At 41.3% G+C, this 21,899-nt stretch overlaps 2 protein-coding genes across 7 annotated transcripts; both read left to right on the forward strand.

The window, feature by feature from the left end:
- Positions 1–746: 746 nt before the first annotated feature.
- VGLL1 (vestigial like family member 1) lies at positions 747–7,722 on the forward strand. 6 transcript variants are annotated; one of them, XM_081336378.1, is made up of 6 exons: positions 747–2,005; positions 3,180–3,252; positions 3,419–3,466; positions 3,594–3,817; positions 5,279–5,669; positions 6,400–7,722. In XM_081336378.1, exons 4-6 carry the CDS (start codon positions 3,607–3,609, stop codon positions 6,410–6,412), a joined length of 615 nt encoding a protein of 204 aa, XP_081192504.1. In that variant the 5' UTR covers positions 747–2,005; positions 3,180–3,252; positions 3,419–3,466; positions 3,594–3,606; the 3' UTR covers positions 6,413–7,722. The 6 variants fall into 6 exon arrangements, with proteins under 6 accessions (XP_081192504.1, XP_081192503.1, XP_081192501.1 ...); XM_081336377.1 differs by lacking the exon at positions 3,419–3,466 and adding an exon at positions 3,467–3,498; XM_081336375.1 differs by having other exon boundaries at positions 3,180–3,817.
- Positions 7,723–11,354: 3,632 nt separating this feature from the next.
- Positions 11,355–21,779, forward strand: CD40LG (CD40 ligand). The gene is made up of 5 exons (XM_081336288.1): positions 11,355–11,465; positions 17,248–17,394; positions 18,928–18,961; positions 19,694–19,750; positions 20,127–21,779. The coding sequence occupies exons 1-5, from the start codon at positions 11,370–11,372 to the stop codon at positions 20,495–20,497; spliced, it is 705 nt and encodes a 234-aa protein (XP_081192414.1). The 5' UTR covers positions 11,355–11,369; the 3' UTR covers positions 20,498–21,779.
- The last annotated feature ends 120 nt before the right edge of the window (positions 21,780–21,899 follow it).

Below are 21,899 nucleotides of genomic sequence, written 5' to 3' on the forward strand. Positions count from 1 at the left end.
TATTTGTGGAGGAAAATAATATCAGAGTAGACCTAATTAGTATTTACAGCCCTTGAGGACGTAGGGATCAAAGCTTAAAATAGATGGTTGCCATTTCCAAGCTTTATATTCCTTTCTTAGGGAAATCTGGCTGTTGTCCTTCTGGAGAATATATCTGACTGCTTCCTTCCAACTCCTCACGTCTCCTAATTATTTAGAAGCCATTTTGACCTGAATATACTCTGCCTATCTGTGGTATTCCATGTGGTTTCTATTTGCAAACTGTAATCATCTTCAAATGATGTAATTCCAGATTTTGAGCCTGGTACAATTTATCATAATAAGTGGTGGTGGTGGTGGGGATTGCCTAATAAAATATTTATTGGGCTTAATGTTTCTGAGACAGAATAACACTTGCAATTATTGTAAAGGTTTCCATAAAGTATTTGTGGGTTTAATCTCAGAAGAATTATAGCAATTTTTACTTAGAACTGGCTATGCTATTTCTATATATTAGCGTGTTTTCACATGACTGCATTACAAATACAGTTACTTGAGAAGATTTGATGCGTTGCTGGACTCAAACTTTTCATTTAATTTGCATTGTTCAGTCCTACGGTTGCAAATTATAGTTTCCTTACAGCACAAGGATTTACTCAGGGATAAGTGAATTAATTTGAATTTCGTACGGTTAAAACTGGAAATGAATAGGGCTTCTTATTTAAATTGTTACTTCTGTTAACCTAGGGCCAAGTCTAAAATCCAGTCTGATCTGGTTCGTTCTACAAATTACATATAAAATTCTTCATAACACGAGACACACTGTTAAGCAAGGCCTCCTTCCTAGGCTGGTATAGAATTATATGAAGTCATAATGCATTCATCCAGACTTTATTCATCAACTACTGGCGGAATCAGTATTTGTTACAACACACCTATGTAAGTCTTTTGGACCCAGCGTTCTGCCACTAAAAAAAGCAGCGTTTCTCCACTTCAAGCTTGGATGTCGACTCACAATTCCCCAGCCAGCCATGTGGCCAAAAAGTACCTTAAAAGCTGAAAATCACCAATTTGTGTCTCGAGCTGAAATATTTCTCTTCAGGCAGTTTCCAGCAGTTAAGACTCAGTTCAAGCCATACTGAGAGAGAGGCAAATTGGGGCATGGTGTAATATATGCCTTGAACATCCCTCGACTTGTGGCCACAATTGAGCCCAACATTTCTGTTGCTAAGTGAGACTGGTTAATTTTGATCCATGTTAGGACCATTCTCGCCAAAGTTAAGTGAGTCAGTGCAGTTGATAAATTAGTTGTTAAGTGAATCTGGCTTCCCCATTGACTTTGCTCGTCACATGACCCCAGGACACTACAACTGTTATAAATAAAAGTCAATTGCCAAATGTCTATTTTGATCACAAGGCCGTGTGGGGAGGGGGAGACGCTGCAATGGTCATGAGAAAAACAGTCATAAGTCATTTTTTCCAGTGCCATTGTGACTTCGGTCGCTAAACGAACTTAAGTTGAGTACTACCTGTATATATTCAACAATTCAATCACATGAGCCCTGGAATTAGAGGCTGGTAGCAAATAACTTTCCAGTCTAAATGAGGAACGACGACAAGGAAATTAAACAGGAGAATGTTAAAAAGGGAAGCATAAATAACGGCACGGATCCACCTATAAAAGGAAAACTGGACTTTTTAAATTCGAGCCACGTCCATCTTGCAGCACCGGGAACAGATCTTCCCTCCAGAGACCCAGCCTGTTGCCAGCTATCTTTTACGAGCACCCTGAACAGTCCTTTTTATTGTCTTCTTTCCTGAAACCTCTAAACCTGGTTGACTTGTCAGGGTGCATTTCACACATTCCTGTTGGCGAGCCTGAAGGATACGCCTAGTTCAGTCGCTGCTAAAGGAACAGAACGGAGCTACTAGTACTCTCTGGTGCCCTTCTCCTTGTTGTTGAGTTGCTACAGAGCTCGCCCTAGGAGCAGTGGACTCCGAGAATCACAGCATGAAGTGAACTAAGGTATGGAAAATACTCTCAGGGCAGCTTCTGAGTTCCTCTTTCTCAGAGGTTTGGGGGAAATCCCAAAGTTTAGTCCAAACAAGATGCATCGAATGGAGACGTCTAACCAGAGTTACGGGAGATGTGACGTGTTTAGCGGAGAGCTACAATTTCTGGAACGTGTTGACCGAGATGCAGTAGTTTAGCTGAAATTGTGTTTTCCAATTAATGGTATGGTTGACATTTTAAAAATTGGGGTAGACCTGACTAGTTCTGGACTAATTATTGTGTATCTCTTCAGCATCCTACCCTACTTTGATCATGTGAATCTTGGTTTATAATCAAGTACTTTCAACGGGTTAAAGTCCACCTATCTTTGTTCCTGACCTGGAAGGAATATTAACCATAGAGGGAGGCAGTAGAAGGAGATGGCCGTTCTGTGGACATCTGGAATGGGACATTTGTTAGTCCTCATGGACAACGGATGCTGGGCTCTTACCCTCAATCTCGAGGGAGCTGACTTTATATTTAAAGCTTCTGGTACTTAAAAAAAAAGAAAATTAAATTCTGCTGCCCCTTTTTGTGGAAGAACTATTTTCATCTCAGGAAATCAAAAAGATAATTACTTGGAGGAAACTAGCCTCCCAAAGTCACGTGTCTCCAGGTCTAGGCTATATTTCCTACAAGATGGGGGCTCTAGTCATTGGTATGGACAGTTTTGTCCTTTTTGAAGAACTGGATTGCACATCTGTGGGCTCTCTTGGCAGACAACCAAGAAGACACATTAAATATTTTCGGTGAAGGATGAGTTACCAAGTCCTTGAGGTGCCACTTAAAAATTGCTTAGGCTTCCCATGCAAGTCCTACCCATTGCCTGTGTTTACACAACAGGCTAAACCATAAGCCATGCTTTACAAGTCACATTGACCAAAACACCAGTAATTGCAGGGGCTTAACATGTTGGCCATTACACTCACATGCTTGGTTTGATTGGTCTTTGCATATTGTATTAAGTCCTGATGGTCCCTGAGAACTTTACAGTTGGGAGTGTTCTCCTAGAAAGGAATGTGGCACCAAGGCAGGGCAGCCCCACAACTTCAATTGTTGAAGTGTCCCAGATAATCATAGAATTATAGAACTGTGATATTGGAAGAGGCTACAAGGATCTTCTAAAGCAACTTTCTGCATTGTATAGGACAACCAGTTCCACGAAAGGTTGCCGTCCAACCTCTTTTAAAGCCTTCAGAGATGGACAACCCATAGCCTCAGTAGGTATATTCCACTATGTCTTCCCTTATTACATATATTTTACTGTAAGGAAATTTTTCCTTATACGTAAATGAATTTGTGGTACCTACAAATATACTAGCTAATTTTTGGTCCTTGCTTCTGTGCTAATGGAAAATAACTCCATCTTTTCTCTGGAACTTTTAGATACCTGAACACTGATCTCACGTCTTCTCTCTTTCCCATTTTCTCCAGGTAGATTAGAACACCCCAAACATAAACTCTGAGTAAGCAATGATCTTGGGAAGGGGGAGCAGGAAATAATCCATAGCATGGACCATCAACTCCATGTACATCTTTCTTGTGTCACATTTATTTCCAGGTTATTTCCAGGTATGGAAGAGACAAAGAATAATTCCACAAAGCTGAGCAGAACCAAGCAGCCAGTGAAAACAGAATGGGGAGCCCATTACATGGTATTGACCTACTTCCAAGGAGACACTAATAGCATGGTGGATGAACATTTCTCTAGAGCTTTGAATGTCACCAAACACCCTCAGGATCTGAGTAGGAACAACAGTGCCAAAGATGGCCTTATTAACAACGGTGAGCCATGGCTTGTTCTATTTATTTCGTAGATAGCAACTCATTCAACAAAGAACCGTGATTCCTTATTGACAATAGATTTCTCCAGGTATAATTGTATTGACGTTCAACAAAAGTAGTTGTTTACTTGAAGGACACGGTTTAAGCTGAGCTGTGACTAAGAGGGTTTTAAAATTCTTATAGGTCTCACAGCCTTTCATACACTATATGCCTGGGAAATGGAGGTCAAGAAATTTGAAAACTATTCCTTAAATCAGCCCAGGATATTTTGCTATTTGTGGTAAAGATGAAATTGGCACTCATTCCTTAGATAGAAGACTCTTCTTCAACACTGGCCCAGTTGTAGGTTTCTTTACCAACCCCGAAAGCCATAGAAGCATGGAAAACTGATGGCAGAAAAAGACCTAGTGGTCCATCAAGTCTGTGGATCACACTTAGAAGAAGCATACTTCTATTCCACCTGCGGCATTATCCCTGGAGCCAATAATCCCAGTGAAGGTGTCAAGCCCAGGGAGACTCCTAATCTAATTTCTGTCAAAAAGAAAGGTCACTTTATTAGAGATTAACCTCCTTGTGCCAATCATATCACTCCACCCTTTTCTCTCCCATTTTTTCCTCAACCTGCCGTAAGGCAAACTCAGACTTCTTCCAAGAAGGATTCTGTTTCAGATCACAGCGTACGTGCCCAACTGCCCCATAGGAAGTTGATAAATAGGTGAGCAGCTGTTTAAAAAATGCTTCTGCAAAGAGGGAGACATCAGGGATTATAATCTACTTGATTTTGCTGCTGTTATGAAGTGGGTTCTACTCTGCCTTTTGTCTAGAAGGAATTTTTAATTTAATTTAATTTAATTTAATTTATTGAATTTATATACCGCCCTTTCCCGAAGGACTCAGGGCGGTTTACAGGGTATAATTTTAAAACATTAATACAAAAATTAAGACCAATTTAAAAAAGATTAAACTAAGTCCCTGCAACATGTAAAACCCCAGTTAAAACCCAATTAAAACTCAGCCTTTTGGAGGTTCATATGATAAAGTAGAGTCAAGGAGGGGTGTATTGTTGCCCAAGGGTAACATACTGATATCTTGGTTGATCTGGAGAACCTAGCTTCCATCAAAAGGTTGTAGCTTCTCCCAGAAGGATCTTCTACATGAAACATAGACTTTGCCATCAAGCTAAGGAGTTTCCTTCTCAATGCCAAAACAAGGAATTGTCATGAAAGCCAGCTGATTGACTTTGGGCCAACCTCTCTCTCATCCCAGCCCACCTCACAGGGCTGTTGTGGGGAAAATAGGAGGAAGGTGTGTTGGATATGTTCACTGCCTTGAGTTATTTGTATAAATCATAAAGGTGGGATACATATGTATGTACATACATACATACATACATACCACTGGAAAAAGGTGATGCACCTCACTTTGGAACTGGAATGAATTTGCTTTGCCTTTGTTCAACAGAAAACCACCAACCTTCTCATGAGTGGGGTCTTCCACCCCACTGGACCAAGCCCTATTGTCCAGCCTCCTGTTTGAACCTGTGCGCTTCGGACGAAAACCGTGCTGTTCCTGCGGTGGAGGTCTACCAGCCTTCCATTCTCCAGGGAACCTCTCCCGCCACCACCGCTGAACTCTGGCCCTCGGCTTCTGGGGGTGATCCATGTCTGACCACAGTTTCGAGGTACCCAACTTCTGATCTGCACATGGCGCAAGACGGCATGTCGGATGACAAATATGGTTCGCTGCTGGGCCTCCTGGAGCAAGAGAGAAGTTCTGGGCCTGTCCAAGAGCTGTTTCATTCCCGATCGGCTTGTCTTACTGGTTCAGCTGGGTTGCAAAATATGAGCCAGAGGTAAGTCTGTCCAGGTTTATATTTTGATTCTTTAGTTAGTGCTTTCAAGATGGGGGGGAGGCAGATGGTGTTTTTCACGAGGGAAATGGTAAATATGATTTCTTTCTTCCAAGTGTCATCATCTGTGCTTGATTTTTTTTAAAAAAAAATCTCCTGGGAGTTAGAAAAAATCTTGAACAAGGTATCTGAAATGCTTGAGCAGGGGGTTGGACTAGAAGACCTCCAAGGACCCTTACAGCTCTATTCTGACTGAATTGAATTGGATTTTTTTAAAAAACTGAACCAAACTGAAGTTGAAATAGATTTATACCAGGGGTAGGCAACCTTGGCTCTTTTATGACTCATGGACGTCAACTCCCAGAATTCCTGAGCCAGCTGGCTCAGGAATTCTTGGAGTTGACGTCCATGAGTCATAAAAGAACCAAGGTTGCCTACCCCTGATTTATACGATCTGGAGAGAAACCAGAGAATGGGCTATCGAAATGATGGCTCACCTCCTGCTGCGCTGCACCTTCTATAAAGCAGCATGGATTCGGTTGTTGTGCTGGGGAAAATAGGAGGAGTGGGAAGGTGTGTGGGATGTGTTTGCTGCCTCAAGGGATTTTTAAAAATAATCAAAAAGGCGGGATACAAATTACTAAATTAATAATAATCATGCCATTCGTCTTCCTAGCCCTGATGTTATACTTGAATATTATCCCCTAACTGTTGAACTCTTGTTGTTTTCTAGGTATCCCTGCTAAGGCCAGTTTGCACTTTTCAAAATGGACCTTTGTTTATTAAAAGACTTTCCAAGGACTTTTGAAAATAACAGAACTGTAGTTAAGAAAAGCAGCCAAATGGTAGTGAACCACCATCTTCTCTGACGCTATTTTTTCCCCTGTGGTTGTCTTTTCATTTTTGGAAAAGGGACAGAGAGACGCTCTCACGTGTCTTGAGTTTTGCCCAACGGCGTGCAGTAATCCAGTTCCATGGAAAACTCCCTGTCTCTAGTTTTCAATCCCAGCTGAAAACCGCCACCTCTGGCTTCCTGGGGATCCCTAATCTTGGGGGTGTCCAGGACTGTTCAAACAGGACCTTCAGCCACTCTTTATTAGCTTACAGTGTTCCATCCACTGCCACCTGTTGCTTGTTTCCGAATTTAATCTCAGTTTAGGAATAATATAAAAATAGTTTGCAGGCTGGCAATTGCCACACGATGGCAGCAAATCTCAGAATTTGGCCACATCCTAGGCTGAAGATCACCCTCAACCAGACCCTGATGAGCAAAGATCCATACTCAAGACGCTAAATTAAGGGCCTTTTTTAGAACTGACATAAAAATGTTGCCTTTGGGAAGCTCAACTCAATGGGTGGGAGACATCCCAAAGGTCATAAGCGAAACTTATGGCTTTCTTCTGTCCAAATCATGGTTATTTTTTTTTTACACACTCACTTGTGTGGATTCTGATCTTTATTTTTTTTTAAATTCCATTTATATCCCGCCCTTCTCCGAAGACTCAGGGCGGCATACAAGCTTAGCAGTAGCCTTCATTCTATGTATATGCCTGCTTATTAGGGCTTTCGCGCCCCCCCCCCAAGCGGCATTATTACAAAGTCAGCTTAATTGCCCCCAACAATCTGGGTCCTCATTTTACCTACCTCGGAAGGATGGAAGGCTGAGTCAACCTTGAGCCTGGTGGGATGCGAACCTGCACTAATTGCAGGCAGCTGGTGTTACTTAAGGAGGCATTAGCCCACTGCTCCACCAAGGCTCTTGGCCACCACAAACTAAAGGCTGTTGTTCCTATCAAGAACATCTGCCTCCCATCCCAGAGTAGATGCCATTGGAGGAGGACATTTATGATAGTGTATCTGTTCAGACCAATCTTGTCTATACTGGTCCAGGGACTCTCAAGAGAAGAAAAAGAAGATGGTTTTCCGTTACTCACCAGGTGACCCTTGGGTGGTTTAGTGGCTTGTGTGCAAACCTAGCTTTATTTGGTTCATTTTCAGTCTGGAGTATTGCGTGAATCTGGAAAATGAGTTATCAATTAAAGCTGGTGCACTTCCTGATGAGCATTTGTGTGGCTTTTCTTCAAAACACATGTGTGTGGGGGTCTTCTAAGCATGATGCCAACCCTCAGAGCAACTTGACTTCCCCTTAACCAACCCACAAGCTAGGAGAACAAACCTTCACCCTCTTGATAAGGGTGTCCGCATATGAAGAAAAGCAGAGTTTCATCCCCACCTCTGTGGCCATCCTCTTGATTTTTGGCCAAACCCTGTGGATACCCCTGCTGTGATGGAAAAATCACCCCTCATTAAGTAGGTTAGCAAGCACTAAGATCTCCAGCTTCTGATCGCTACCCAGTGGAAGCTATTTGAGTTGCCCTGATATCTGTAAGGGGGCTAAAATGAGAGGGTGGTGCTCAAATTGAGCTCCATGAGATTAGAAAGTCCTGTGGGGTCCTTGGTGCTCTCTGAGCTTGGTGGTTTCCTTGCAGACTTTTCATTACCATGCTAGGTAATATCAGTGCATTAGTTGGGTCATGAAAAATCTGCAAGGAAACCACCAAGCTCAGAGAGCACCAAGGATCCCACAGCCCTCCTCCTCCTCCTCCTCCTCCTCCTCCTCCTCCTCCTCCTCCTCCTGTTCTCCACAAACGCCAATCCCTTCTAGTATTGATGATGTTCCTTAGCTGGGTCATGAAATGTCTGCAAGAAAACCACCAACTCTGAGAGCACCAAGCACCCCACAGTTCAACCCCAAACTACATCGGTCTCTGGGATTTTATCCGGGGCTCTAGAGAAGGACTCCATTGATGCCCACTTCCCTTGTAGTCCAGCAATGATTAAAATCTGTTCTAGGTTTTCTAGTCCATTGAAAATCAGGAGTCTGTTTGCACTTTTCAGCTAAATACATTTGATTAAAAAGCAGAGATGGCAGAAAACTCCAAGCAAACCCACAGATTTGGGACTTCTGAGTTGCTTGATTATGAAGCATCACATATTTCTCTTTATAAAAAAAACTTACTTTTGTGTCTCTACCACCATTTAGTTTTTTTGGAATCTATACCCTCCATAACAAAGGCAAGGGTAAAAAAAAATAAAGTTAGGTCCCCCAGCTCAAAAAGGCAATATAAAACGAAATTATTGACTTCCTTGACCAGCATTATTCTCCTCTCCAAAATGCTGTAATTTATCTCAGTGATGGTACATCTCTATGGGGAAGAGGCAGAGAAGAGAAAGAGGAGAAAAATTGAATATAAATCTAGAAGACTGCTTTTTGATCAATGATATGGCCTTGCTGGAAACATTTTTGGCCACCTAGAAACAACAAAATGACACCATCAGCACTTCTAGCACCTTTGAGCTTGTTGCAATGGAATTGTTGCAACGGAAGGATGCGAGGTCAGAGATTTATGTGTCAGAACATGGTTGGGGGTTAATCTCTTCAACAGCTTTGATAAACGGACTAAAAATTACCTCATGAACATGGAGAGAGCGGCAGCCATGTGCCTTGCAAAGCTTATCAGGAACGGAAAAGTTGACTTTGCATTATTGTTTTTTGTAGAGTAATGAAATGACATCCTGATGAAATAACCGCCTTTGGAAGTATCGATGGGTAGAAGAAATGGGAGTTTTCCAAAACACAAGGGCAAACAGGTCTGTGGAGATTCTCAGTCATCCGTGTCATAGTTGTCCCAAGAGTGCTTTTTCCGAAAGCAACTGGACGGTTTATTCTTGAGGAAGATGTTTTTTTTCTTGAGAAGCGAAACATTTTCCTCTTCCTCCAAAAAAAAAAAAAGCCCACTTGCCTTTTTAAAAAAGCATCTTTGAAATGAGGGCAAAAGAAACTCATTGTCAGATGCTCCCACGGCAGGAAAGCCCTCTAATTAATATAATTCTGCAAGAAAAAACTATAAAAAAAAACTTGCAGAGAAAATAGAGAAAATCAGAGGAAAGTGAATGAATGAATCAATCAATCAATCATCAATCATACTTACTTTGCCAGTGATCAGAAAAAAGAAAGAACAAAAACAGAGTGAAACAAACAAATACAATAATATACTATCAATTAGCAGAAAAAATAACAGAATATAACCTTCACTCCTTTATTATTGCATTAATACAGTTGTTACCCAGGGGATAAATCTAAAAGGTGAACAGGCATGTTAAAAAAAACCTTGTATACCCTACAAGTTATTAATTAAGATATATCAAACCATGAGTAATATTTAAAACTAGCGTAAATATGTCCTTAACCAATCACAGCAACCAAAAAAGGTGTATTGGGTATGTGTGCCACCTTATTTATAACAATAATAGAGGCAGGAAATGCATAAACAATTAAAATACAAATTCACCTTCACTGTTTAAGCCTTTAGGCCCACTTCTCATGAGGCAGAGAGGTGTTAATTCAGGATTCAGGTTTTACCAAGCAATCCTTCAGCCTTAAACCGACCAACAGCTACTCTATGTTATCAAAATGGTTCCCTTTTATGACAAAGATTTGGGACTCCTGCTTTGAATGTCATAAATTTTCCTGCCATGAATGAATGTTATCTTTATATTTGCTGTGTTTTGATAACATTTTATTTGGGTTTTTTTTAAATGTCCCTGGCCCCTTTCAGATACCAGAATTCAAAGTTCTTTGGTAAAAAAATGACCTTGTTGCTTTGATGGACATCCTGAGGGCTTTCCATGGTTATTGTTTTTGAGGATTAATATTGTCTGTAATTATTTCTGATTCTGGTCTATACCAGAATCAAAACCAGGACAGAATGATCAGATGGTGAAGTTAGTCTTGATGCTTTCGATTAGAACTTCAAAATGGCCAATATTGACTCCCATCCCACAGGAGACATTGTTTCTGTTCTTGTTATTATTATTTGTAGTACAGTGAGTTAAAATAGAACGTATTCAATTTTTTCATATCATAAATGTCTAGGGATGTGATGAACAATCTGAAGCTTCAGGGAGGGGTCACTGAGCTGAGGAGTTTGAGGAAGGCTCTTCCGAAAAAATATTAGACCCCTGGTGATGGCTATTAATCAGGAATAATAAAGGGAGTTTCTTTCTTCAGAATTACAGTCAAGGGGGGATAGCAACATTAAGATAAGAACATCATTTGCCAACTTTCCAGAGAAATCATGTTAGATTAGATAAGTTTTCCTGAATGAAATATGTCAGCACATAGCAGCTGAGGATACCAAATAAGGCCGAAATAGATGGACCTTTGGATTTAACCCAGAGATTTTTTTTAATGTTCTTCTTGTCCTCTGTTCAGAGAAATGTTATCCAAAGAGATCCCTGTGCTGTGATTTGTTCTTCCTCCCTTTGAAGAAGGAAAGAGGAGGAGAAGGAAAGAGGACGCCCTGAAAAAGAGTTAGAGCAGAGGAAAGAATTCAGGGCAAAGGACCCCAGGAGTGTTTTTTGGACAGAGCCGTTGGAAATGGGGTTCAAATGATGATTTTGTTTCATTGTTGTTATGGAAGAGGAAGGTTAGCACACACACACAAATGCTCCACACAGAGTGGAAGATGCAGTTTGTTCCTCAGGAAGTTGTGGGCTGGCACGCGCTGTGCAGAGCAAGACCCAAATTTCATGGTAGTTGCACTAGAACTTTGGAAGGTATAGATACTGCACATGGAGGAACCGAGGGAGCCCTATTCTCCATCAAATTTGCCACCAGCTGAACAAGTGTCAAGGGTCACCATGAAGACCTTCCTGAGTGTGATCTGTGTCTTCGTTATTGCCCAACTTGTGGGGACTGTCCTCTATATTTTGCACCTTCACATCAAGTTAGACAAGGTAAGCCCGGTTTGTGTGTAGAGAAGATGTCAAGGATGGATTTTCATGGGTGGGAAGGCAACTACAGTGGACCACAGGTTGAATTCATGTGGCATCAATGTTTATTTCTGCTTGCTGATGTTTAATGATTTTAGACCAGTCATACTCTTCCTGGTTCCACCTCAATCTCTTGAGAGTTGTGGGAACACGCTAGAAGAAAGTGTCCCGTGAATGTTGTCTTGTTTCCTGGAGGAAAGATAGGTATAAATCTAACACACGGATGGATGGATTGGTCCCTCTTGATTATTCTCATTCCATTGAATGGAAGGAAGAGAAAGTGCTTTCAAAGAAGTTTCAAAGGAGAACATTTGAGAGGAGTTCTCCTGATTGTACTGTGAGGTTCTTAACTACAAGGAAAGTGTACCTGGGTGGACTCATCCTTTCTCCATCCATCTCCAGCCTCTCTGGCTTCCCACCCATTCATTCATTCCTCAGAGAAGATCTTGGGAGTTTGTTCCTTCCAGAGACCTCCTTCATTCAAGAAATGATGGCCAGCCAGGGAGGCTTCACAAAGATGGAAAGAGATGGAGCTGGAAATAGCTTCACCCCATCTGCAGCTCCTTGGCTTCTGCCTCCAAGGGTTTGGGAGATGATTTCTTTCTTTCTTTCTTTCTTTCTTTCTTTCTTTCTTTCTTTCTTTCTTTCTTTCTTTCTTTCTTTCTTTCTTTCTTTCTTTCTTTCCTTCCTTCCTTCCTTCCTTCCTTCCTTCTTCCTTTCCAGAGGGAGGGCAGAGAAATTGAAAAGTTATGAAAACATAGGTGATAAGAACATAGCCACATCCTCTGATACCTTGGACAGCCAAGATAACTCCAGAATGTCTTTCAAAGACATTCAAAAAAGACGCTGAGAATTGAGCAGCAAAATAAAACCACACAATTTGGGGCAAGTTGGACATTGAGAGAGTTTTAGGCTGATGAACTTAATTGATCACAAAGACAGCCTATTGTTACTCCAACATCCATCCTTCCCTGCCTACAGGAACCTTCTGGAAAGGATACTGGGTGTTGGCGTTCCAACATGTGCAATGTGCTCCTCTCCCATTGGGGCAGCACTCCTTTTTATTTCCATCAAACTATTCATGGGCTATATAAATACATAGCTAAAGAAAGCAAATAATGGCATTCAGAGCAGAAATGTCTTTTTTGTCCTCAAGAAACCGTCAAGTTGCTTTTTCCTAAAAAGACCATCTATGAGATATTCAAACCAGCCTCCACCATTGCAGCAATACAAAATGTAGTTGCCACATTGGGAAGAGTTTTGCATACGAGAGAAAGAGGAAAGTGATGCTAACTTGCAGGTCTCCGTTTAACTCCGCCATGACGAATCCTTGATTCTTCCTTAGTTGTGTGATGATACGGGACACGCAACTAAGGTTAGACTGAATTAACTCAATAGACCTAAAGAAAGAAAGTCTTTCGTTCTTCCCTAACAAAGCAAATTCGGGTTTTGTTTTCCCAAGTTCATCCAATGCAATGCAACTTAAATAAACAAACAAAAACAATGGATGAACAATTGCATCGATATCATTTTTCCAACATAAGTGATAACAAAGGGAGGTTTAGCAGTTTTTGATTTGCTAACTAAATCCAGACCACCCTTTGCCGCTTTTCCCCAAGAGATGGCTTTCTTTCAATCTCTGCATTTTGTGTGGTGCACATTAGGCCACGTTTCATGGAATCCTCACATTGGAAGGCACCTAGGAGGTCAGCAAGGCCAGTCCTCTGCACACTGCACATTTTAAGCATGGCATTCTGCAAATCTGGTTGAGGGCTCCATCTGGCCCCAACTGTAGCTGTTCGGAAAAAAGAAACTGATTTGAACATGGTCTTCGGCCAACGTTTTGGCCTGGTTGGCTGGGAATAATGGGAACTGAAATCCCACAGCTCTATCCCCAGGCTTAGAGTGGGTGATAGATCTTTTGTGAGATGTTTTGGTCTTTTCACTGTGTGTTGATGTTTCTCTTTTGAAGTTATCTTCTGTTCTTTTGGTTTTTATGGTGGCATTCTGTAAGGTTTCCGAAGTTGTAACTCTTCCAGGGCAATCAATCAATCAATCAATCAATCAATCAATCAATCAGCCAGACAGCCAGACAGCCAACTAACCAACTTACCTATCTGGAGGACCTTTGCTTAGGAAGGGCTGCCTTAAATGTTGAATTTGTTTGCACAGTGTTTACAATTCCCAATTTATTAATATTTACATCTTTTGCTATGTTCTGGGTCCAAGACAGAACGAAATCCAGAACTAGTGGCAGATAGCAGTTTTTCCAAAGCACTGTCATAATAGTAACTTTTTTTGTATTTGTTTTATGTTTAATCCTTAATTAAAAAAATACTGGAAAATAATGAGCCCACTTGAACACCATTGCCATCAACAAAATCAACAACTGCAAAAGACAGCTTCACCTGGCATTGACAAAATTCCCATTAGTCAATTGCAAAAGGCAACTTGATTTGTAACAGCTGGCATCCTGCAACAAGACCTTGAATACCATCAAGCAACATATGCTTATCCCAGGTTCTTGGGAAGGACTGGATAGGTGGACAAAAATACGACCAATAATTAAATTTATATATCTCCCAGAGACCCTGGGCAACTTGCTAATTGTTTAAAACATTAAAAACAAGAAAATCAAACAAAGCTAAATATATAAGGGGTAAAGATGATTGGATGACAAATTGGGTGGGAACAAGGGAAAACAATCAAGATTCAGAGGTGGTGTCAGTCATCCTGGCTGCAACTGTTCAGGGCAACATCAATGCAAAGGATTCACTACTGGGTTGAGTCACAGTCCTTCCGGCCAACCTACTTAACAAACCTTGATCAAGGGGGTTGGGCTCTTATGCTGTCCTAATTGTTTGGGGGGTGGAACTGGGGTAGGATGAGTGTCTCTTGACTTCAGTAATTCCCCCCCCCCTTGTTTCTGAGAATTGGCCCTATTTCAACACCAAGCAACTATTTCCTCCATAGCTGTTAATTGTCTACTCATAATTGAGTTGGCGTCATCCTGTTGGTCTGGATCCAGTTTGAACCTTATTTAGACTAGAGAAGGATTGAAATGGCTGAGGCTGAGTGGGCCACGCCTTGCATTGATCATGAGCAAATCTGGATTCAACCCTCATGTTCAGCTAAGAGAACCAGGAGAGGACAATTTGATTGTGATTGTTGCTTGTTCACCAGAAGCTTGCGGTTTCTGTGTCATCTTCCTGATTTTGACCAGCACGTTAAGCTAAGACAAAAATCTAAATCTGCAATTCAGCCTTAGTTTTGACATCATGTGGGAATCTAATATAATATGATTTCATCATGTTCTACTATGATATATCTGTGCGTGATATCCAGCCCCCAGACATTTACAGAAACCTTGCAGATTAAAACAGGCAAAAAAAAATCTTGTTAAGAATTTGTCCAGGGGATGAGTAAGTATCAAGATATTTCCCAGCTTGTGATTTAACATCTCTTTATGAACTTCCTTTACATTTAAAAAAATAAAGGATGGGAGTGGTGGTCCATGGGGATGAGCTACTCACATTAACAGCTCGCCTCCCTTAAAAAAATGTAGCAGGCAGATTAATCCATCAATTCAATTTGCATATCTTTGTGTGGGGCCATCATGATATATATTCTGTTCTGTTTACACTCTTTTCATTTTTTTCCTTTCTATTGTTGTAAGCAGCCCCACAGTAGCCCCACAGCAAGATAGATAGATAATTTAACAAACAAGCAAATAAATATAATTGAAATGGGGAGAAAAAAAAACCCATCCTTGCCCCAACTTCAGATGGCGCATAGGCTTTATAGCAAAAAAATAATGCATAAGAATAAAGAAGTGAAAGATAGGACCGTTTATTTATGTATTAAATATATACACCTCCCATCTCACAAATCAAGTGTCTCTGGGCAGCTTACAACAGCATAAAAACAAGGATAAACAAACATTAAAACATTGAAACAAACATTAAAAACATGAACGAGACATTGGGAAATTGGATAAACTGGGAACCTGAGGACCAAGTGGGCAGGGACGGGATGTCCTTTGTTTTTTCAACAATTTTTATTTTATTCAAAGAAAAGTGAACATACAAACGCTCTTAACTTTGGGGAAGATTTGGGATAGATAAGATGCCGTGGTGAATTTACTACGAGTTGCTTACAATAACACTTTGTTAACAAAACAAAGTTGTGTTTTTAAGAGTTTTGGGATGATATGTATGGTAACAGAATCTTTAATTTGGAATTAATGGACAATTTATTACAGAGGAAGAGGAAGAAAGTTTTGTGGGTTAATGTGGGTTAATTTGTGTAAGAACTATCTATTATAGCCTATTTTGGCTAGAGAGGTTAATAGGGATAGGTGTTTGTGATGTGTAAATGAGAATATGTTTAGGAAATAGTGAATTGTGGAAGAACATAGATGGGAATGACGCTAGTTTTCTTTTATTTTAGTTCTTTATACACATTTAGTATTATTAAGGATTGGTTTACTCTATATAAGCTAGAGAGTGATGGATTTTAGAATTTATAATTGTTAGTATATGATTGTTTATGATTGCTTTTTAGATATATACCTTGTATTTTGCTCTGGGAAGTCGGGGGGGGGGGAGGGGGGGAGGAGGGGAAGTAGGGGGGGGGAGGCAGGGGAGGGAGGAGGGAGAGGGGGAGGGGGGGGATAGGGGGGAGGTAGGGAGGGGAGGAGGGAGGGGGAAGGGGGGGGTTTAAAGGAAAACTGTATTTTAAAACTTTTCAATAAAAAAAAAAAAAAAAAAAATAACACTTTGTTAACAGAAGGTTTTGAAACTTTAGTCCTGCCCTTTAATCCTCGACTTACGGTCAGAACTGAGCCCCAAATTTCTGCATGAAACATTCGTTAAGTGAGTTTTGCCCCACTTTACAACTTTTCTTGCTACAGTTGTTAAGTGAATCACTGTGTGATAAATTAGCGAACCGGTTGTTAACTGAATCCGGCTTCCCCCATCGACTCTGCTCGTCAGAAGGTTGCAAAGGGGGATCACGTGATCCCTAGGACGCTGCAACGGTAGTAAGTGTGAATCAGTTGCCAAACATCTGAATTTTGATCACAGGACCCCGGGCGGATGCAAAGGCCGTAACTCTGAAAAATGATCATTAGGTGCCTTTTTGCAGTGCCTTTAAATTGAATCAGTGCCACTGTAACTTTGAACGGTCATTAAAGAAACGGTTGTAAGTGGAGGACTACTCGCATAGAGATTATAGGTCAACGGTTTGCCACTGGATTTACAGTTTAAAAAAAATTGGGGACTAATATTATAGCAATGTATTAATCTCTATTCAACCAGGGGGTGGGAGGGAAAATGTGGCATGCGTGTGTTGGGTTCTTTCTTTTTTTTAATGCACCTTTTTAAAGTCTTCCATGCTTTGTCTCTTGTTGTTTTTAAATTTCGAGGGATGGGGTGTTCTTAATCCACTAGCCAGCTGTAGCATGTACCCTAACACCCCCCTCTCCACAAATGACTTCTGCATCAGTGCCTCTTGTAAGCTACTTCTCACTAGCAGCGTTATTTACTTATTTGTTTACTTATTTAGCAGAAATGTTAGAAAGCGCACCACAGTTACATTCTCCACGAGCAAAAAGGAAAGTAGTTACTCTGTCTACAAGTTTGTCCCTGGTGTTTTAACGTGAAAACTAGGAGTTCCTGACTTGACTTCTTGAGCCAATTAAAACGTTGCCACCGCAATTCTAATATGTGACGGTTTCTCCTGATAGATGGGCAACGAGCTGATGTTACATGAAGATTACTTGTTCCTGAAACGAATGCAGAATTGTCGGAAACCCCAGGGGGATGATGTCTCCTTTCTAGATTGCACGAAGATTTCAGAAACCTTCCGAGAACTGATGGAATTTCCCCAAAAGGTGATAGAATTTTGCCTGTGCCTGAGTCTGACCTAAGAGCATTCTTGGATGTTTCCTAGGAAGCCGTCTTCCTTCCTTTTTTTTGTTTTTACCTTCTGAGGGTAAAACCAATTTAAAGTGAAGCCTAGGGTAGATTAGATGACCTGGAGAAATTTCTCAATAGTTAAATGTTGTGGGATTTTTTTTTTTAATTTGGCACATGAGTTTTTAATCCTTGCATCCCAGCCAAAGCGAGATGGCCAGCTCTATAAATCGTAAGACTATAGTTATATGGAAGAACATCCATATTGCTCTGTCCTTTTCGTCCTTCCCAAGTTTTAAAGGCAAAGAGATTGGACAACCAATTTGTCTGAAATGGTCTAGGGCAGGGGTAGGCAACCTTGGCTCTTTTATGACTCGTGGACTTCAACTCCCAGAATTCCTGAGCCAGCCAAGCTGGCTCAGGAATTCTGGGAGTTGAAGTCCACGAGTCATAAAAGAGCCAAGGTTGCCGACCCCTGGTCTAGGGTCTCCTGCTTGAGCAGGAGGTTGGACTAAAAGACCTCCAAGGTCCCTTCCAACTCTGTTATTCTATTATTATTATTATTTCCACCATTGGAAAGGTGGGACTTGGTGTTCAGTCCATCTGGAAATGTGCTGTTTAGGGAAAAGCTGGTCGTGTAGGTCTGATCTGGGGAGGAAGTGGGGAGGGCGGGAAAGATAATGCTTATGCTGAAAGAGGTGAGTGGACAAACAAACAACAAACCTCCACTTTCGGAGGCAAAGAAAGTGACAAAGAGGCTGTGCTGTCTTCGTGGAAGTAGCATTTGCGTTTTCATGCCCTACTTTGACTCACACTTGAGGATTCATTCTGATACACAGGTTTTCCTGTGCCAGCAGTTTCATCATGCGAAACCCAAAGTGGCCGTCATTTAAGAACAATTGATTAAGCAACAGTAGCTGTGGCAGAGAAAGCATGAAAAAGTCGTGGCCCCAGGCAGGCAGAGGATGGATTAACTCACCTCCTCTGCTGTAGGTCAAGAAATGTTTTTTTTTTAATAAATTCAGATTAAGCTATAATTTTGTTTCCTATGGAACTAAGAGCATTGTTTCCCCACCCCCCTCTCTGGTATTGGAGGAGATGCCTCCAAAATGGGAAAAAAGAAAAAAAAGGGACTTTCACCATTTCAACCAGGACTACTTGACCCCTGCTTGTGATTCCTAAACACAGCTTCACCGAAGGAGCATATAAATGTATTAAATAATTGCATTCCACACGGCACAGCAGATGATCTGAAACAGTCCAGTCCGTTGTCTGAGCTTCTTAAAACCTTGTGCCGTGTTCCTTCCCTTTTGATCTTCTGATGGTGAAGCCAAATTCAATGGAGGTTTAGGGTAGATTGGATGATCTGGAGAAACTTCTCAATAGTTCAGTGTTGTGGGATTTTTTTTAGCGCATGAGTTTTTAATGCTTGCCTCTCGGCCAGAGTAGCTTCTTTGAGATGGGCAGTTCTATAAATCATTTAAATAAAACTATTTCTTTCTCTTCTGTAGGTTCCAGAGCAAATTGGGCCAGCTATGCAAACAAGTAAGTTTCTGCAACTTTGAAAAAGTATTTCTTTCTCTCTTATTCTCCTTTCTCTTTCTCTCTCTCCCCCTCCTCCTCTCACATACACAGGCAATTCCAGGCACATTGCACATTTTGGCACAATGACAAAAAGATTTTTTTTTAAAAAAAAGGCAATAAAAAAATAATGGTAGCACCCAAAAATTGGTTATGAATACTACTACATTATTGGCGGCATCTTGGTCCTAGAACAATGGAGAAAATTTCTGGAAATGCTGGCAACTCCCTAGTTGAGGGGGAGGCAAACTCGGCTCTTTTATGACTCATGGACATCAACTCCCAGAATTCCTGAGCCAGCCTGGCTGGCTCAGGAATTCTGGGAGTTGAATTCCATGAGTCATAAAAGAGCCGAGGTTGCCTACCCCTGCTGTAGTTGCACAATCCACACTGGGAAATTAGTTCAGTTTGACAGTGCTGTGCCATATTTCTGAATTTTTCAGACCTGTTTTTGGTGTTTCTAGAGCCTTTTCCCTTTTCAGACCATCCTACAGTCAATGAAGAGTCAACGGAGCGAGGAACCTGTTCTAGTCAATAAATTGAAAATTAAGAGACGGGTAGCACCTTTTCCAGCTCACAAATTTTATTAAAAGGGAGAAGCTTTTTCACAAACTGTGAATTAAAAGTCAGATAATATCATCTCTGGCTAACAAATCAAAAGGCAGAAGCTTTCAATACTGCTTTTTTTTATTGCAGGTAACCCAAAGCGAGGTGCAAGCATTCACTTGGCAGGTGTGAGCACCGAGAGCAAAGGTGAGAACTGGCTTTTTTTTTCCTGGGCGTTTGGAATTGGAGGAAGAGTTGTTATCAAGGGAAGAGGCAGATAAGAGGGGATTGAGCCCAGGCCGAGAAAGTAACTTGGGAAGACAGCTCAGACAATACTCTCCCTAGTTCACAAATGAAAGCAGGAGAAAGCACATTCACAATCCTATTACTGTAGCTGAAGAGCTTTTCAAACTTGACAACTTGACGTTGTGTGGACTTCAACTCCCAGAATTCCCAAGCCAGCATATAGCTGTAGCTTACCCAATAAAAGTAGTCTTGACTTCTAGGGCCTGGGTTTCTTAATCTGGTCTACCTTATTGAGCTGACGTGGAGTAAATGACATCTATCCTCTTTTTCCGTACAGTTCTACACTGGAAGAGTACGATCTATGCCCCAAAGGATGAGGCATTTTCCAACTGGGATGGAAAAATCACAATTAGCAAAGAAGGGCGGTATTACATTTACGCCCAAGTCACCTTTTGCAGTAAGCCAGATCTGCGTGCCCCGTTCAATGTCTTTGTCTATCTCACCCTGCCATTGGAGACAGATCAACTGCTCCTGAAGGGTGTGGGAACTTACAGCAGCTCAGTGGACATGTGTGGCTTGCAGTCCATCCACGTGGGCCGGGCCGTGGAGCTCCAGTCAGGCCACACAGTCTTTGTGAACGTAACGGACATCTCCCGAGTAGATTATGCCCACGGGAACACCAACTTTGGCCTTATTCAGCTCTCCTAGAAAAGGCCCTTCGTTCTGTGGCCCAAAATCACTTCTCCTGCCCTCCAACCGTATTTATGAACTGTTTGGTTCTATTTCTTTTATAGATGTATTTTATTTAATTTATTAAGGAGAATTATTCCAATCTGAAGGTTATCAAATATAGGCAGCCCTTAGATGAGAGGAGAGCAGTGGTTCCATCTTGGAAGGCTGAGCGTGCCGCCAGTTTTAAGACTGGATCTTGTGTGATTTTCAGGACTTTTGCTGATGGAGAAAGCTGTGTGAATCTCAATCCCAAGCATGCTTTGCTAGTAGAACTCACTGAAGGACTGTTATCTCAATGGGGAAGCATCTGCTTCATCCTGCAGTCCCACACCAGGTCACAGTTACCTCGAAAGAGGACTACGAAAGACCCTTAGGAAGAACTGCTTGCTCCTCGGGGTCAGCCAATGTTCCCCAATTTGATGTTCTTCAGGTGTGCTGAGATTCCAACTGCAAACATTTTTAGTCAACCTGGCCAGCTTTGCAGAACATATAAATCTTCTCATTGTTATATAATATTTTACAAAAGGCTAACATGCTAACAGAATAACAGAGTTGGAAGGGGCCTTGGAGGTCTTCTAATCCAACCCCTTGCTCAGGTAAGAGACCCTATACATTCCAGACAAATGGCTGTCCTGTCTCTTCTTAAAAAATTCCAATGATGGAGCCCCCACAACTTCTGGAGGCAAGTCATTCCACTGAACAATTGTCCTCACTTTCAGGAAAAATCTAGGTGGCTTCTCTCTTTGGTTAGTTTCCATCTGTTGCTTCTTGTCCTGCCTTCTGGTGCTTTGGAGACTAGCTTGACTCCCTCTTCTTTGTGGCAGCCCCTGAGATACTGGAACACTGCTATCATGTCCCCCCTCGTCCTTCTCTTCATTAAATTAGACATACTCAGTTCCTACAACTATTCTTCATATGTTGGACTCAAAGGGGGAAAAACACCTAGGTTCCCTAAGGTGAAGTTCTTGCTGAAATAGCCATGGGATGATGAAATCTTAGGTCAGAGGGTTCCCAAATGCAACTTTTACAGCTCAAAGTGATGCTGTGTAGGATCAAAGATGATTGCTCCTTAGCCTTACCTGTTAAGCAAGCCACTATGGTTTAGGCAACCAGCTATAATTAATTATAAATAAGGTGGTCTAGCAGAGTTGATGGAAATGAACCATGTGCACAATGAAAAGACAACACAATTCCATCTTATCCTGTTCTTAAACAGCCTGCCAAGTTGGTTGAAATAAAACATTTTCTTTTGCTGATATTATCTGTTTAAACTTCTAGTGTTTTTTTTTAAGCGGAGCCTTTTACAATGATCTCCTTTCATTTTTAACCAAAACTATAATCAAGCCTCAGAGGAAAAATAACCTGATGGGCTTGCTAT

Source organism: Vipera berus (assembly GCF_964194415.1).
Source record: "Vipera berus genome assembly, chromosome: 11".
Taxonomy (NCBI): domain Eukaryota; kingdom Metazoa; phylum Chordata; class Lepidosauria; order Squamata; family Viperidae; genus Vipera; species Vipera berus.

Bases quoted from the DNA above. Each gene is read 5' to 3' on its own strand.
- VGLL1 (XM_081336375.1), top strand. From the start codon at position 3,544: ATGGACCATCAACTCCATGTACATCTTTCTTGTGTCACATTTATTTCC. The intron at 3,818-5,278 runs GTGAGCCATGGC...TTTGTTCAACAG, and splicing joins AGATGGCCTTATTAACAACG to AAAACCACCAACCTTCTCAT.
- CD40LG (XM_081336288.1), top strand. From the start codon at position 11,370: ATGAAGACCTTCCTGAGTGTGATCTGTGTCTTCGTTATTGCCCAACTT. The intron at 11,466-17,247 runs GTAAGCCCGGTT...TTCTCCTGATAG, and splicing joins TTCACATCAAGTTAGACAAG to ATGGGCAACGAGCTGATGTT. The intron at 19,751-20,126 runs GTGAGAACTGGC...TTTTCCGTACAG, and splicing joins TGTGAGCACCGAGAGCAAAG to TTCTACACTGGAAGAGTACG.